This window comes from Entelurus aequoreus, linkage group LG08 (assembly GCF_033978785.1).
Source record: "Entelurus aequoreus isolate RoL-2023_Sb linkage group LG08, RoL_Eaeq_v1.1, whole genome shotgun sequence".
NCBI classification, from domain to species: Eukaryota; Metazoa; Chordata; class Actinopteri; order Syngnathiformes; family Syngnathidae; genus Entelurus; species Entelurus aequoreus.
In genome coordinates, this window is record NC_084738.1 from 67,926,095 (window position 1) to 67,943,594 (window position 17,500).

General features: G+C 33.4%; 1 protein-coding gene across 6 annotated transcripts in view; it reads left to right on the top strand.

Annotated features, from left to right (window-relative positions):
• The window catches only part of strbp (spermatid perinuclear RNA binding protein), a 157,628-nt gene extending 142,846 nt beyond the window's left edge, over positions 1-14,782 (top strand). For 2 of the 6 annotated variants that reach the window (XM_062057151.1, XM_062057149.1), the window contains exons 16-18: positions 1,957-2,071; positions 3,108-3,185; positions 14,005-14,782. In XM_062057151.1, coding sequence (XP_061913135.1) covers positions 1,957-2,071; positions 3,108-3,185; positions 14,005-14,099 — 288 coding nt within the window. In that variant the 3' untranslated portion in view covers positions 14,100-14,782. Of the gene's footprint in view, positions 1-1,956; positions 2,072-3,107; positions 3,186-11,002; positions 11,483-14,004 lie in introns of those variants that run through there. The other 4 variants (XR_009827114.1, XM_062057150.1, XM_062057154.1 and 1 more) reach the window with 4 other exon arrangements.
• Positions 14,783-17,500: the final 2,718 nt, after the last annotated feature.

Below are 17,500 nucleotides of genomic sequence, written 5' to 3' on the forward strand. Positions count from 1 at the left end.
CTCCTCAGACTAAAGGCATATTGTGTTGCTGCTCCTCAGACTAAAGGCATATTGTGTTGCTGCTCCTCAGACTAAAGACATATTGTGTTGCTGCTCCTCAGACTAAAGACATATTGTGTTGCTGCTCCTCAGACTAAAGACATATTGTGTTGCTGCTCCTCAGACTAAAGACATGTTGTGTTGCTGCTCCTCAGACTAAAGACATATTGTGTTGCTGCTCCTCAGACTAAAGACATGTTGTGTTGCTGCTCCTCAGACTAAAGACATGTTGTGTTGCTGCTCCTCAGACTAAAGACATATTGTGTTGCTGCTCCTCAGACTAAAGACATATTGTGTTGCTGCTCCTCAGACTAAAGACATGTTGTGTTGCTGCTCCTCAGACTAAAGACATGTTGTGTTGCTGCTCCTCAGACTAAAGGCATGTTGTGTTGCTGCTCCTCAGACTAAAGGCATGTTGTGTTGCTGCTCCTCAGACTAAAGACATGTTGTGTTGCTGCTCCTCAGACTAAAGGCATATTGTGTTGCTGCTCCTCAGACTGAAGGCATATTGTGTGTTGCTGCTCCTCAGACTAAAGACATGTTGTGTTGCTGCTCCTCAGACTAAAGGCATGTTGTGTTGCTGCTCCTCAGACTAAAGGCATGTTGTGTTGCTGCTCCTCAGACTAAAGACATGTTGTGTTGCTGCTCCTCAGACTAAAGGCATATTGTGTTGCTGCTCCTCAGACTAAAGGCATGTTGTGTTGCTGCTCCTCAGACTAAAGGCATGTTGTGTTGCTGCTCCTCAGACTAAAGACATGTTGTGTTGCTGCTCCTCAGACTAAAGGCATATTGTGTTGCTGCTCCTCAGACTAAAGACATATTGTGTTGCTGCTCCTCAGACTAAAGACATATTGTGTTGCTGCTCCTCAGACTAAAGGCATATTGTGTGTTGCTGCTCCTCAGACTAAAGACATGTTGTGTTGCTGCTCCTCAGACTAAAGGCATATTGTGTGTTGCTGCTCCTCAGACTAAAGACATGTTGTGTTGCTGCTCCTCAGACTAAAGACATGTTGTGTTGCTGCTCCTCAGACTAAAGGCATATTGTGTTGCTGCTCCTCAGACTGAAGGCATATTGTGTGTTGCTGCTCCTCAGACTAAAGACATGTTGTGTTGCTGCTCCTCAGACTAAAGGCATGTTGTGTTGCTGCTCCTCAGACTAAAGGCATGTTGTGTTGCTGCTCCTCAGACTAAAGACATGTTGTGTTGCTGCTCCTCAGACTAAAGGCATATTGTGTTGCTGCTCCTCAGACTAAAGGCATGTTGTGTTGCTGCTCCTCAGACTAAAGGCATGTTGTGTTGCTGCTCCTCAGACTAAAGACATGTTGTGTTGCTGCTCCTCAGACTAAAGGCATATTGTGTTGCTGCTCCTCAGACTAAAGACATATTGTGTGTTGCTGCTCCTCAGACTAAAGACATATTGTGTTGCTGCTCCTCAGACTAAAGGCATATTGTGTGTTGCTGCTCCTCAGACTAAAGACATGTTGTGTTGCTGCTCCTCAGACTAAAGGCATATTGTGTGTTGCTGCTCCTCAGACTAAAGACATGTTGTGTTGCTGCTCCTCAGACTAAAGGCATATTGTGTGTTGCTGCTCCTCAGACTAAAGACATATTGTGTGTTGCTGCTCCTCAGACTAAAGACATGTTGTGTTGCTGCTCCTCAGACTAAAGACATGTTGTGTTGCTGCTCCTCAGACTAAAGACATGTTGTGTTGCTGCTCCTCAGACTAAAGACATGTTGTGTTGCTGCTCCTCAGACTAAAGACATATTGTGTGTTGCTGCTCCTCAGACTAAAGACATATTGTGTGTTGCTGCTCCTCAGACTAAAGACATATTGTGTGTTGCTGCTCCTCAGACTAAAGGCATATTGTGTGTTGCTGCTCCTCAGACTAAAGGCATGTTGTGTTGCTGCTCCTCAGACTAAAGGTGTGCTGGCAGCGGCGGTGGCTGCCCAGGTGGCCAGAGGAAGAGGAAGAGCCGCCCTCGCAAGGGGAGCCTTCGTCAGCGCCGCCACTCCGGGATACGTCACGCCAGGTATGAGGAAGCCATTTTGTCATCTTTGATGCCAGCAGGTGTGTGGCAAGTTGCATCAGACGTGCGTGAGTGACGGGAGGAAAAGCTCGCTGGTCATTTCAATATGAAATCACTTTTTATTTGTATTATATTAATAATGATACTATTTGTATTCAATGATGTTTGTATTATATTTATATTTGATATTCATATGATGTACATACTAGTTGTATTCTATTTAAAAGATAAGATAAAGACGTCTTATATTGGCGTCAATAAGATCTCAATTATCTTTGATTTCAGCAAATGACAGATTTTCTCTTTATTCATATTATATTTATATTGTTTTTATTCTATTCTATTACATTTCTTATTATTCTAATAAAAAATGGTACAAATATTGTCTTAAATTTGAATATAAATATATATTTATTTGAAAAAATATATAAACATTTATAATATATATATAAAATATTTATATATATTTATACAAATATATTTGCATTATTTGTATTGTATTATATTTATATTATTTTAAGATCTACAGTATCTCAAAGTATAGCAAATATTAAACTGTTTTTTAATAGTATATTTTTATTTATAATTTATATTGTATAATATCTATATTATTTTTATTTTATTAAAAAGATAATGGCAATACTGTCTTATATTCGTGTCAATAAGAGCTACAGTTTGAAGAAAATGTTATGTTTTATTGTTTTATATGTATGTATGTAAATATATATATATGTATTTTTGTATATATATAAATAACATTTGAATTATCTGAAGTATTTCAGATTATTGTAATGTTTCATATATATATATATATATATATATATATATATATATATATATATATATATATATATATATATATATATATATATATTTATATATATATATATATATATATATATATGTACCATGTGATGTGAGTGTACCATGTGATGTGAGTGTACCGTGTGATGTGAGTGTACCATGTGATGTGAGTGTACCATGTGATGTGAGTACCATGTGATGTGAGTGTACCATGTGACCACCCACTCCTCACCAGCAGGTTTCGGGACGCCGTACGCCTACAGCCACGCTGCCGCCGCAGCTGCCGCCGCCGCCGCCGCTGCTCCCGCCTACGGTATGTTTCTTTATTTCCTGTTTGTCCTTTCTGCTCCCTGACAGCTTTCTAAACAATCACTTTATAACAACAAGCTTTCTAAACAATCACTTTATAACAACAAGCTTTCTAAACAATCACTTTATAACAACAAGCTTTCTAAACAATCACTTTATAACAACAAGCTTTCTAAACAATCACTTTATAACAACAAGCTTTCTAAACAATCACTTTATAACAACAAGCTTTCTAAACAATCACTTCATAACAACAAGCTTTCTAAACAATCACTTTATAACAACAAGCTTTCTAAACAATCACTTTATAACAACAAGCTTTCTAAACAATCACTTTATAACAACAAGCTTTCTAAACAATCACTTTATAACAACACGCTTTCTAAACAATCACTTTATAACAACACGCTTTCTAAACAATCACTTTATAACAACAAGCTTTCTAAACAATCACTTTATAACAACAAGCTTTCTAAACAATCACTTCATAACAACAAGCTTTCTAAACAATCACTTTATAACAACAAGCTTTCTAAACAATCACTTTATAACAACAAGCTTTCTAAACAATCACTTTATAACAACAAGCTTTCTAAACAATCACTTTATAACAACAAGCTTTCTAAACAATCACTTTATAACAACACGCTTTCTAAACAATCACTTTATAACAACAAGCTTTCTAAACAATCACTTTATAACAACAAGCTTTCTAAACAATCACTTCATAACAACAAGCTTTCTAAACAATCACTTCATAACAACAAGCTTTCTAAACAATCACTTCATAACAACAAGCTTTCTAAACAATCACTTTATAACAACAAGCTTTCTAAACAATCACTTTATAACAACAAGCTTTCTAAACAATCACTTTATAACAACAAGCTTTCTAAACAATCACTTTATAACAACAAGCTTTCTAAACAATCACTTTATAACAACAAGCTTTCTAAACAATCACTTTATAACAACAAGCTTTCTAAACAATCACTTTATAACAACAAGCTTTCTAAACAATCACTTCATAACAACACGCTTTCTAAACAATCACTTTATAACAACACGCTTTCTAAACAATCACTTCATAACAACACGCTTTCTAAACAATCACTTTATAACAACAAGCTTTCTAAACAATCACTTCATAACAACACGCTTTCTAAACAATCACTTTATAACAACAAGCTTTCTAAACAATCACTTTATAACAACAAGCTTTCTAAACAATCACTTTATAACAACAAGCTTTCTAAACAATCACTTTATAACAACAAGCTTTCTAAACAATCACTTTATAACAACAAGCTTTCTAAACAATCACTTTATAACAACAAGCTTTCTAAACAATCACTTTATAACAACAAGCTTTCTAAACAATCACTTTATAACAACAAGCTTTCTAAACAATCACTTCATAACAACAAGCTTTCTAAACAATCACTTCATAACAACAAGCTTTCTAAACAATCACTTCATAACAACAAGCTTTCTAAACAATCACTTCATAACAACACGCTTTCTAAACAATCACTTCATAACAACAAGCTTTCTAAACAATCACTTTATAACAACACGCTTTCTAAACAATCACTTTATAACAACACGCTTTCTAAACAATCACTTCATAACAACACGCTTTCTAAACAATCACTTTATAACAACAAGCTTTCTAAACAATCACTTTATAACAACAAGCTTTCTAAACAATCACTTTATAACAACAAGCTTTCTAAACAATCACTTTATAACAACAAGCTTTCTAAACAATCACTTCATAACAACAAGCTTTCTAAACAATCACTTCATAACAACAAGCTTTCTAAACAATCACTTCATAACAACAAGCTTTCTAAACAATCACTTCATAACAACAAGCTTTCTAAACAATCACTTCATAACAACACGCTTTCTAAACAATCACTTCATGACAACAAGCTTTCTAAACAATCACTTTATAACAACACGCTTTCTAAACAATCACTTTATAACAACAAGCTTTCTAAACAATCACTTCATAACAACACACTTTCTAAACAATCACTTCATAACAACAAGCTTTCTAAACAATCACTTTATAACAACAAGCTTTCTAAACAATCACTTCATAACAACAAGCTTTCTAAACAATCATTTTATAACAACAAGCTTTCTAAACAATCACTTTATAACAACACGCTTTCTAAACAATCACTTTATAACAACAAGCTTTCTAAACAATCACTTCATAACAACAAGCTTTCTAAACAATCACTTCATAACAACAAGCTTTCTAAACAATCACTTCATAACAACAAGCTTTCTAAACAATCACTTCATAACAACAAGCTTTCTAAACAATCACTTTATAACAACAAGCTTTCTAAACAATCACTTCATAACAACAAGCTTTCTAAACAATCACTTCATAACAACACGCTTTCTAAACAATCACTTCATAACAACAAGCTTTCTAAACAATCACTTTATAACAACACGCTTTCTAAACAATCACTTTATAACAACAAGCTTTCTAAACAATCACTTCATAACAACAAGCTTTCTAAACAATCACTTCATAACAACAAGCTTTCTAAACAATCACTTCATAACAACACGCTTTCTAAACAATCACTTCATAACAACAAGCTTTCTAAACAATCACTTTATAACAACACGCTTTCTAAACAATCACTTTATAACAACAAGCTTTCTAAACAATCACTTCATAACAACACACTTTCTAAACAATCACTTCATAACAACAAGCTTTCTAAACAATCACTTTATAACAACAAGCTTTCTAAACAATCACTTCATAACAACAAGCTTTCTAAACAATCATTTTATAACAACAAGCTTTCTAAACAATCACTTCATAACAACAAGCTTTCTAAACAATCACTTCATAACAACAAGCTTTCTAAACAATCACTTCATAACAACACACTTTCTAAACAATCACTTCATAACAACAAGCTTTCTAAACAATCACTTTATAACAACAAGCTTTCTAAACAATCACTTCATAACAACAAGCTTTCTAAACAATCATTTTATAACAACAAGCTTTCTAAACAATCACTTCATAACAACAAGCTTTCTAAACAATCACTTCATAACAACAAGCTTTCTAAACAATCACTTTATAACAACACGCTTTCTAAACAATCACTTTATAACAACACGCTTTCTAAACAATCACTTCATAACAACACGCTTTCTAAACAATCACTTTATAACAACAAGCTTTCTAAACAATCACTTTATAACAACAAGCTTTCTAAACAATCACTTTATAACAACAAGCTTTCTAAACAATCACTTTATAACAACAAGCTTTCTAAACAATCACTTCATAACAACAAGCTTTCTAAACAATCACTTCATAACAACAAGCTTTCTAAACAATCACTTCATAACAACAAGCTTTCTAAACAATCACTTCATAACAACAAGCTTTCTAAACAATCACTTCATAACAACACGCTTTCTAAACAATCACTTCATGACAACAAGCTTTCTAAACAATCACTTTATAACAACACGCTTTCTAAACAATCACTTTATAACAACAAGCTTTCTAAACAATCACTTCATAACAACACACTTTCTAAACAATCACTTCATAACAACAAGCTTTCTAAACAATCACTTTATAACAACAAGCTTTCTAAACAATCACTTCATAACAACAACTTTCTAAACAATCATTTTATAACAACAAGCTTTCTAAACAATCACTTTATAACAACACGCTTTCTAAACAATCACTTTATAACAACAAGCTTTCTAAACAATCACTTCATAACAACAAGCTTTCTAAACAATCACTTCATAACAACAAGCTTTCTAAACAATCACTTCATAACAACAAGCTTTCTAAACAATCACTTCATAACAACAAGCTTTCTAAACAATCACTTTATAACAACAAGCTTTCTAAACAATCACTTCATAACAACAAGCTTTCTAAACAATCACTTCATAACAACACGCTTTCTAAACAATCACTTCATAACAACAAGCTTTCTAAACAATCACTTTATAACAACACGCTTTCTAAACAATCACTTTATAACAACAAGCTTTCTAAACAATCACTTCATAACAACAAGCTTTCTAAACAATCACTTCATAACAACAAGCTTTCTAAACAATCACTTCATAACAACACGCTTTCTAAACAATCACTTCATAACAACAAGCTTTCTAAACAATCACTTTATAACAACACGCTTTCTAAACAATCACTTTATAACAACAAGCTTTCTAAACAATCACTTCATAACAACACACTTTCTAAACAATCACTTCATAACAACAAGCTTTCTAAACAATCACTTTATAACAACAAGCTTTCTAAACAATCACTTCATAACAACAAGCTTTCTAAACAATCATTTTATAACAACAAGCTTTCTAAACAATCACTTCATAACAACACGCTTTCTAAACAATCACTTTATAACAACAAGCTTTCTAAACAATCACTTTATAACAACAAGCTTTCTAAACAATCACTTTATAACAACAAGCTTTCTAAACAATCACTTTATAACAACAAGCTTTCTAAACAATCACTTCATAACAACAAGCTTTCTAAACAATCATTTTATAACAACAAGCTTTCTAAACAATCACTTCATAACAACACGCTTTCTAAACAATCACTTTATAACAACAAGCTTTCTAAACAATCACTTCATAACAACAAGCTTTCTAAACAATCACTTTATAACAACAACAATCTCACTAAGTGGCTTCCAAGGTTCATGTCTTACCTTTCCTTGGACTTGCTGTGATTGGTTGATGGCTGCTGTGTGTACTACTTACTGGTGTGTACTACTTATTGGTGTGTACTACTTACTGGTGTGCACTACTTACTGGTGTGCACTACTTACTGGTGTGTACTACTTACTGGTGTGCACTACTTACTGGTGTGTACTACTTACTGGTGTGCACTACTTACTGGTGTGTACTACTTACTGGTGTGTACTACTTACTGGTGTGCACTACTTACTGGTGTGTACTACTTACTGGTGTGCACTACTTACTGGTGTGTACTACTTACTGGTGTGTACTACTTACTGGTGTGCACTACTTACTGGTGTGCACTACTTACTGGTGTGTACTACTTACTGGTGTGCACTACTTACTGGTGTGTACTAATTACTGGTGTGCACTACTTACTGGTGTGTACTACTTACTGGTGTGCACTACTTACTGGTGTGTACTACTTACTGGTGTGCACTACTAACTGGTGTGTACTACTTAATGGTGTGCACTACTTACTGGTGTGCACTACTTACTGGTGTGTACTACTTACTGGTGTGTACTACTTAATGGTGTGCACTACTTACGGGTGTGCACTACTTGCTGGTGTGTACTACTTACTAGTGTGCACTACTTACTGGTGTGTACTACTTACTGGTGTGTACTACTTACTGGTGTGCACTACTTACTGGTGTGCACTACTTACTGGTGTGCTGCCAACAGAGGCGCTGTAGTAACTAGTAAGTAGTTGACAAGCCTGAAGAAGTCACTAGTAACTAGTAAGTAGTTGTTGAGCCTGAAGAAGTCACTAGTAACTAGTAAGTAGTTGACAAGCCTGAAGTACTAGTTGACAAGCCTAAAGATGTCACTAGTAAGTAGTTGTTGAGCCTGAAGAAGTCACTAGTAACTAGTAAGTAGTTGTTGAGCCTGAAGAAGTCACTAGTAACTAGTAAGTAGTTGACAAGCCTGAAGTACTAGTTGACAAGCCTGAAGATGTCACTAGTAAGTAGTTGACGAGCCTGAAGAAGTCACTAGTAACTAGTAAGTAGTTGTTGAGCCTGAAGAAGTCACTAGTAACTAGTTGACAAGCCTGAAGATGTCACTAGTAACTAGTAAGTAGTTGACGAGCCTGAAGAAGTCACTAGTAAGTAGTTGACAAGCCTGAAGATGTCACTAGTAACTAGTACGTAGTTGACGAGCCTGAAGATGTCACTAGTAACTAGTAAGTAGTTGACAAGCCTGAAGATGTCACTAGTAACTAGTACGTAGTTGACAAGCCTGAAGATGTCACTAGTAACTAGTAAGTAGTTGACGAGCCTGAAGAAGTCACTAGTAACTAGTAAGTAGTTGACAAGCCTGAAGTCACTAGTAACTAGTAAGTAGTTGTTGAGCCTGAAGAAGTCACTAGTAACTATTAAGTAGTTGATAAGCCTGAAGATGTCACTAGTAACTAGTACGTAGTTGACGAGCCTGAATAAGTCACTAGTAACTAGTAAGTAGTTGTTGAGCTTGAAGAAATCACTAGTAACTAGTAAGTAGTTGACTAGCCTGAAGAAGTCACTAGTAACTAGTAAGTAGTTGTTGAGTCTGTAGAAGTCACTAGTAACTAGTAAGTAGTTGACAAGCCTGAAGATGTCACTGGTAACTAGTAAGTAGTTGACGAGCCTGAAGAAGTCACTAGTAACTAGTAAGTAGTTGACGAGCCTGAATAAGTCACTAGTAACTAGTAAGTAGTTGTTGAGCCTGAAGAAGTCACTAGTAACTAGTAAGTAGTTGACAAGCCTAAAGATGTCACTAGTAACTAGTAAATAGTTGACAAGTCTGAAGATGTCACTAGTAACTAGTAAGTAGTTGACAAGCCTGAAGAAGTCACTAGTAACTAGTAAGTAGTTGACGAGCCTGAAGAAGTCACTAGTAACTAGTAAGTAGTTGTTGAGCCTGAAGAAGTCACTAGTAACTAGTAAGTAGTTGACAAGCCTAAAGATGTCACTAGTAACTAGTATATAGTTGACAAGTCTGAAGATGTCACTAGTAACTAGTAAGTAGTTGACAAGCCTGAAGAACTCACTAGTAACTAGTAATTAGTTGACAAGCCTGAAGAAGTCACTAGTAACTAGTAAGTAGTTGACGAGCCTGAAGATGTCACTAGTAACTAGTAAGTAGTTGACGAGCCTGAAGAAGTCACTAGTAACTAGTAAGTAGTTGACGAGCCTGAAGATGTCACTAGTAACTAGTAAGTAGTTGACGAGCCTGAAGAAGTCACTAGTAACTAGTAAGTAGTTGTTGAGCCTGAAGAAGTCACTAGTAACTAGTAAGTAGTTGACAAGCCTGAAGATGTCACTAGTAACTAGTACGTAGTTGACGAGCCTGAAGATGTCACTAGTAACTAGTAGACGAGCCTGAAGAAGTCACTAGTAACTAGTAAGTAGTTGACAAGCCTGAAGATGTCACTAGTAACTAGTACGTAGTTGACGAGCCTGAAGATGTCACTAGTAACTAGTAAGTAGTTGACGAGCCTGAAGAAGTCACTAGTAACTAGTAAGTAGTTGACAAGTCTGAAGAAGTCACTAGTAACTAGTAGACGAGCCTGAAGATGTCACTAGTAAGTAGTTGACGAGCCTGAAGAAGTCACTAGTAACTAGTAGACGAGCCTGAAGATGTCACTAGTAAGTAGTTGACGAGCCTGAAGAAGAGCAATATGAAGGTTAGCTAGCATTGTGGGCGTGTCCTCCTAGCGAGGCAGCGTCCTGCCTGGCATTGTGGGCGTGTCCTCCTAGCGAGGCAGCGTTGTGGGCGTGTCCTCCTAGCGAGGCAGCATCCTGCCTAGCATTGTGGGCGTGTCCTCCTAGCGAGGCAGCGTCCTGCCTAGCATTGTAGGCGTGTCCTTTTAGCAAGGCAGCGTTGTGGGCGTGTCCTCCTAGCGAGGCAGCATTGTGGGCGTGTCCTCCTAGCGAGGCAGCATTGTGGGCGTGTCCTCCTAGCGAGGCAGCATTGTGGGCGTGTCCTCCTAGCGAGGCAGCATTGTGGGCGTGTCCTCCTTTCAAAGCTGCTGTTCTTCCTCCTCAGGTGTGCCCAAAGGAATGCTTCTGTTGCCGGTCATGAAAGTGCCCGCCTACCCCGTCCCTCACTACCACTTCTTTTAGGACACACCTTGCTGGGGAAATGATGATGATTATTCATATTCATATTCCCAGCCAGGATCATACTGCAGGGTTTTTTCCAAGTCAAGCACTTGAAGGATTTGTTTACTGTGAATTTGAAATGTCTCCACTTTATTTTCTGACTTGTTTGGCGAGAAGAGGTTGATTTGTGTAAAAAGAAGAATAATCTAATAGCAATCATTGTGTTGGAATAAAGTTTATTTCTATAAAAGTGCAACTCCGCCTGCTGTCTTTTTGCTGAGGTATGAAAACACCAACCTATTTATTAGTCACCTTTGGAATGGCTGTCTTTAAGGTGAAGTGGGGTGGTATTTTGCTTTTCGCGACACCTAGTTGTTACAATCATTTATGAAGTTAAAATCACGATGCAGTAAGCTGAATGATGCGGACACATTTGTTACTGGATATTTTCTAATATGCCTTGGAGACTTTGTATGTGTAACTATAATTATTAGTTGTTTATATTGACAAATTGTTCAGTGATTATTACCTATGTCAATTGTGTGCTTAGCTGTCGTGTAGCTGCTAGTAGCCTATAGCCCAGCATGTTTACCTTTTGTAAATGACTTTGGTAAAATAGAAGACATTGTGTATATAATATATATATATATATATATATATATATATATATATATATATATATATATATATATATATATATATATATATATATATATATATATATATATATATATATACACACACATATAAATATATATGTATGTGTGTATATGTATGTATGTATATATATATATATATATATGTATATACATGTATTACATATGTATAATATATATATGTTTAATATATATGTATATATATTATATGTATGTATATACATATATATATATGTATATTTGTGTATATATGTAACATGTATATACATATGTATAATATATATATATATATATACAGTGGGGCAAAAAAGTATTTAGTCAGCCACCCATTGATTGTCAATGGGTGGCTGACTAAATACTTTTTTGCCCCACTGTATATGTATGTTTGTGTATATATATATATATATATGTATATACATATGTATAATATATATATGTATATATATATATATATATATATATATATATATATATATATATATATATATATATATATATATATGTATGTGTATATATATATATGTATTACATATGTATAATATATATATGTTTAATATATATGTATATATATTATATGTATGTATATACATATATATATGTATGTTTGTGTATATATGTAACATATATATATATATATATATATATATATATATATATATATGTTACATATATATATATATATATATATATATATATATATATATATATATATATATATATATATATATATATATATATATATATATATATATATATAATAGTAAGTATTTTGACAACAGCGCACCTGTTGGCTGCAAATTAACAAAATAAATAAAGATTTATTTAAACTAAAACATTCATTAAATCCATCCATTTTCTACCGCTTATTCCCTTCGGGGTCGCGGGGGCGCTGGAGCCTATCTCAGCTACAATCGGGCGGAAGGCGGGGTACACCCTGGATAAGTCGCCACCTCATCGCAGGGCCAACACAGATAGACAGACAACATTCACACTCACATTCACACACTAGGGCCAATTTAGTGTTGCCAATCAACCTATCCCCAGGTGCATGTCTTTGGAGGTGGGAGGAAGCCGGAGTACCCGGAGGGAACCCACGCAGTCACGGGGAGAACATGCAAACTCCACACAGAAAGATCCCGAGCCCGGGATTGAACTCACGACTACTCAGGACCTTCGTATTGTGAGGCAGACGCACTAACCCCTCTGCCACCGTGCTGCCCGTGCTCATTAAATATAATTTACAAATATTTTCCCACATAAATATGGTTTATTTCTAAAATATATATTTTTCAAATATAGATTTAATACTGCCAACATAAACAGCGATTTTGATGGATTTAAAGCGTGAACTTTTAAATGTGATTTATTTTTACAATATATTAAATACAAATTATAAATGTTTATATATATACAGGTATGTATATGTGTATATATGTGTGTTTGTATATATATATATATATATATATATATATATATATATATATATATATATATATATATATATATATATATATATATATATATTTATAAATATATATATTTATAAATATATATATATATATATATATATATATATATATATATATATATATATATATATATTTATGTATTTAATGGTAATTGTTTTGACAACAGCACACCTTGTTGGATGCAAAATCGACAAAATACGTTTATTAAAAAAACATTCATTAAATATATATTTTTTTATAATTTCTCACATAAATCTGGTGTTTGCTTCTAAAATGTTATTATTTTCAAATATAGATTTAATAGTGAGGACATAAATCCTGCTGGATTCATAGCGGCAACATTTTTTTTATGTGATTTACTATTACTATATAATACACTAAATAATGTATTTTAATGTGATTTATTATTACAATATAATACACTAAATAATGTATTTTAATGTGATTTATTATTACAATATAATACACTAAATAATGTATTTTAATGTGATTTATTATTACAATATAATACACTAAATAATGTATTTTAATGTGATTTATTATTACAATATAATACACTAAATAACGTATTTTAATGTGATTTATTATTACAATATAATACACTAAATCATGTCTATTTTCCAATCTCCCACATAAAGGTGTAAAAGTGTATTTCTATTTGACAGTGAGAGCAGAGAGTTCTGGAACAATACATTCCTTTCCCAACATTGTCACTTCAAAGACTAGCCTGTTAGCTTAGCATCAAATCAGCTGCTCATTTCATCCATCTGTCTGGTGAACAATCTGTGGGAGGTCTCACTCCTGCGTGTTTTTGCTTGCAGGAGGTCTTTTCATTGACAATCCCTTCTACCAGCCACGGGCCCTGGCCCCCTTCATCATCCACCTGGGCCCCCAGGATCTCTTCTCTGACTTCTAGACTAAGCTCCTCCTACTCTTTTCCCGCCTTTCTCTCGTCCTTCCTCTGTTACGGCGACCAGACGGCGTCCGCTACACGTACATGAAAGCAATACTCGGAGACAAGCTGCTCTTTTCTAGCAATACAGAATGTGGTCCATATCAATAATGGTGATTGTATCCACCTGATATTATACTCTAGATGTAAATACACCTTCTATATTAGATCACACATATACTACTTTCTTCTTCCACTTTTCTATAAGCTCCTGTCTACAATATTTCAAATGTGTATCCACAATATATACTCTATCTTTGCTATTTACTTCCTCTTTCTCCACACACACTTCCTGTCTGCCAGCACATCTTTCAAATGCCGGCAGGGGTGTGGCGTGTGTGTGTGTGTGTGTGTGTCTGTGCGCGCGTGTGTGTGTTTGCGTTTGTGTGTTGGTGTGTGCACAACATATGTCCCACTTTAAAGACAGCGTCCTCCACAGTGGACATGTAATGGGGGGGCTCAACCCCAATGTCCACTGCAGAGGACATAGTCTGACAGCAGTACTATGTATATTTTCCAAGTGCAGTACTTAGTACAAAGTAATACTGCACAGTGCAGTACTTAGTTGGAGGTAATACTGCACAGAGTAGGAGGTAATACTGCACAGTGCAGTACTTAGTAGGAGGTAATACTGCACAGAGTAGGAGGTAATACTGCACAGTGCAGTACTTAGTAGGAGGTAATACTGCACAGAGTAGGAGGTAATACTGCACAGTGCAGTACTTAGTAGGAGGTAATACTGCACAGAGTAGGAGGTAATACTGCACAAACTGGCTTCCTAACATCCTCATTGTGCTTTTGGGGAGTCGCACACAATTTGAGTCTTTGCAGGTTTTTCTTTGCTTTGCAAAAATATTTTTCCTTTTTTAGCTTTTCAATCATATCATCGACACAGAAAGTTTAGTACACACATTTTTATTTTTTTGTTGTTATACATCATTTTTTTGGAATCCAATTGTATTATTTTAGTACACACATTCTGATTTTGTTTTGTTTGCATTTTATTTAAAAAAAATAGTATTCAATTTTTTTTATTATTCTTGATTTATTATTTATTACACATTTAAATTATTTTTTCACTTTTTTCATATTTCTTTAATCTGAATTTTTTACCAAACACTTTTTTTTATTTATTTATAAATTCATTTTAATAATTTTTTGTAATTTCATTTTATTATTTTCATACACACATTTTAACTTATTTTAATTGTATTTTATTATTTTGTGCCCACATTTTTTTATTTATTTAAATAAATAAATAAATATTTTCAATATTTATTCTACACATTTTAAGTGTTTTTAATGTATCTTTTTATTTGAAAAAAAGTATGAACTATATTGAGAGTGCAGGTGAATAATGAAGTTGTGCACTGCCTTGTGATCAACATGCCACACCACTAGAGGGCGATCATTACCAACTATGATATCATGACTAGTACTTATCTTGTGTTTTAGATGTAGTCGCTCACAATAGAAAAAACAAAAAGTGTGAAGTGATGGTCATGATGTCACACACCTGCTGCCATGTTTTTACACAACTTTTAAACTTTTTTTTTTGCCTCAACATTTATTTGTTGTGTTCTTTTTCACTCGTTTTCTGCTCATTTGTCCACTTTTTCTTTTCGCCTCTATTTTAGCAAATAATTTGTCGTAAAAGTGGGATGAACGCACCCTGATGGTTCAGACTGCACGTCGCATAAACCTCCGATTTGAAAAAACTGAATTATACTTTTCAAAAAATCCCAACATGTCAGATATGAAAAACATAATTGACCTGCAAGTGTGAGCATAACCTCAATCAGCTTTTTCCAACGCTAACATTCTCGTAAACTCTCCACCTTTTATTAACGTCTTTTTGCAAATGTAGTCCAATTCAAGAAAAATGTTGTTATATTTTATTTATTTATTTTTTTAAGATAGGATGGACTTTATTTATCCACAATGGGAAAATAATGTGGTATTTTATTTAATTAAAGAAATAACTTTCATTATATATATATATATATATATATATATATATATATATATATATATATATATATATATATATATATATATATATATATATATATATATATATATTAGGGCTGCAACAACAAATCGATTAAATCGATTAAAATCAATTATAAAAATAGTTGCCGATTAATTTAGTCATCGATTCGTTGGATCTATGCTATGCGCATTCTTTTTTTTTAATTAAAAAATTTTTTTTTTTTTAAATAAACCTTTATTTATAAACTGCAACATGTACAAACAGCTGAGAAACAATAATCAAAATAAGTATGGTGCCAGTATGCTGGTTTTTTTTCAATAAAATACTGGAAAGGATAGAAATGTAGTTGGTCTCTTTTATCCGATTATTAATCGATTAATCGAAGTAATAATTGACAGATAATCGATTATCAAATTAATCGTTAGTTGCAGCCCTAATATATATATATATATATATATATATATATATATATATATATATATATATATATATATATATATATATATATATATATATATATATATATATATATATATGTGTGTATATATATATATATATATATATATATATATATATATATATATATATATATATATATATATACTGTATTTATTTTTGTTCTTATATATATATATAAAAAATAAAAAAGTACATAAAGTATTACAATCATGTATTTTATATTTTTTATCAAATATTTATGAAACAATAATAAGTATAGTAATAATGAGTTGATCATATTCCTGGTGAGTGCAAGTGGTGATGTTAGGAAGCCAGATGGTATCATTGTGTTATTATTATGATGGTATCATTGTGTTATTATTATGATGGTATCATTGTGTTATTAATACGATGGTATCATTGTTATTATTATGATGGTATCATTGTGTTATCATTATGATGGTATCATTGTGTTATTATTATGATGGTATCATTGTGTTATTAATACGATGGTATCATTGTGTTGTTGTTATTATGATGGTATCATTGTGTTATTAATACGATGGTATCATTGTGTTATTATTATGATGGTATCATTGTGTTATTATTATGATGTATCATTGTGTTATTAATATGATGGTATCATTGTGTTATTATTAGGATGATTATTATGTATGGGAAGCCTGCAATTTAAGTAGAAATAGATATCAAATATTTCCAGTATCAAATGTGCAGTTGACAAGAATAACTGCTGATCATAGCATTTTCTCTGTGTGTGTTGTGTGTGTGTGTGGGGGGGGGGTCTCACACACACACTTACACGCTTACACACTTACACGTACACACACACACAGGCAGACACAAGGTCAGCATGTTTTTGCATAGATTGATGCTGGTTATGTTGACTATAGCATCCTGGTGGAAGATGTACACA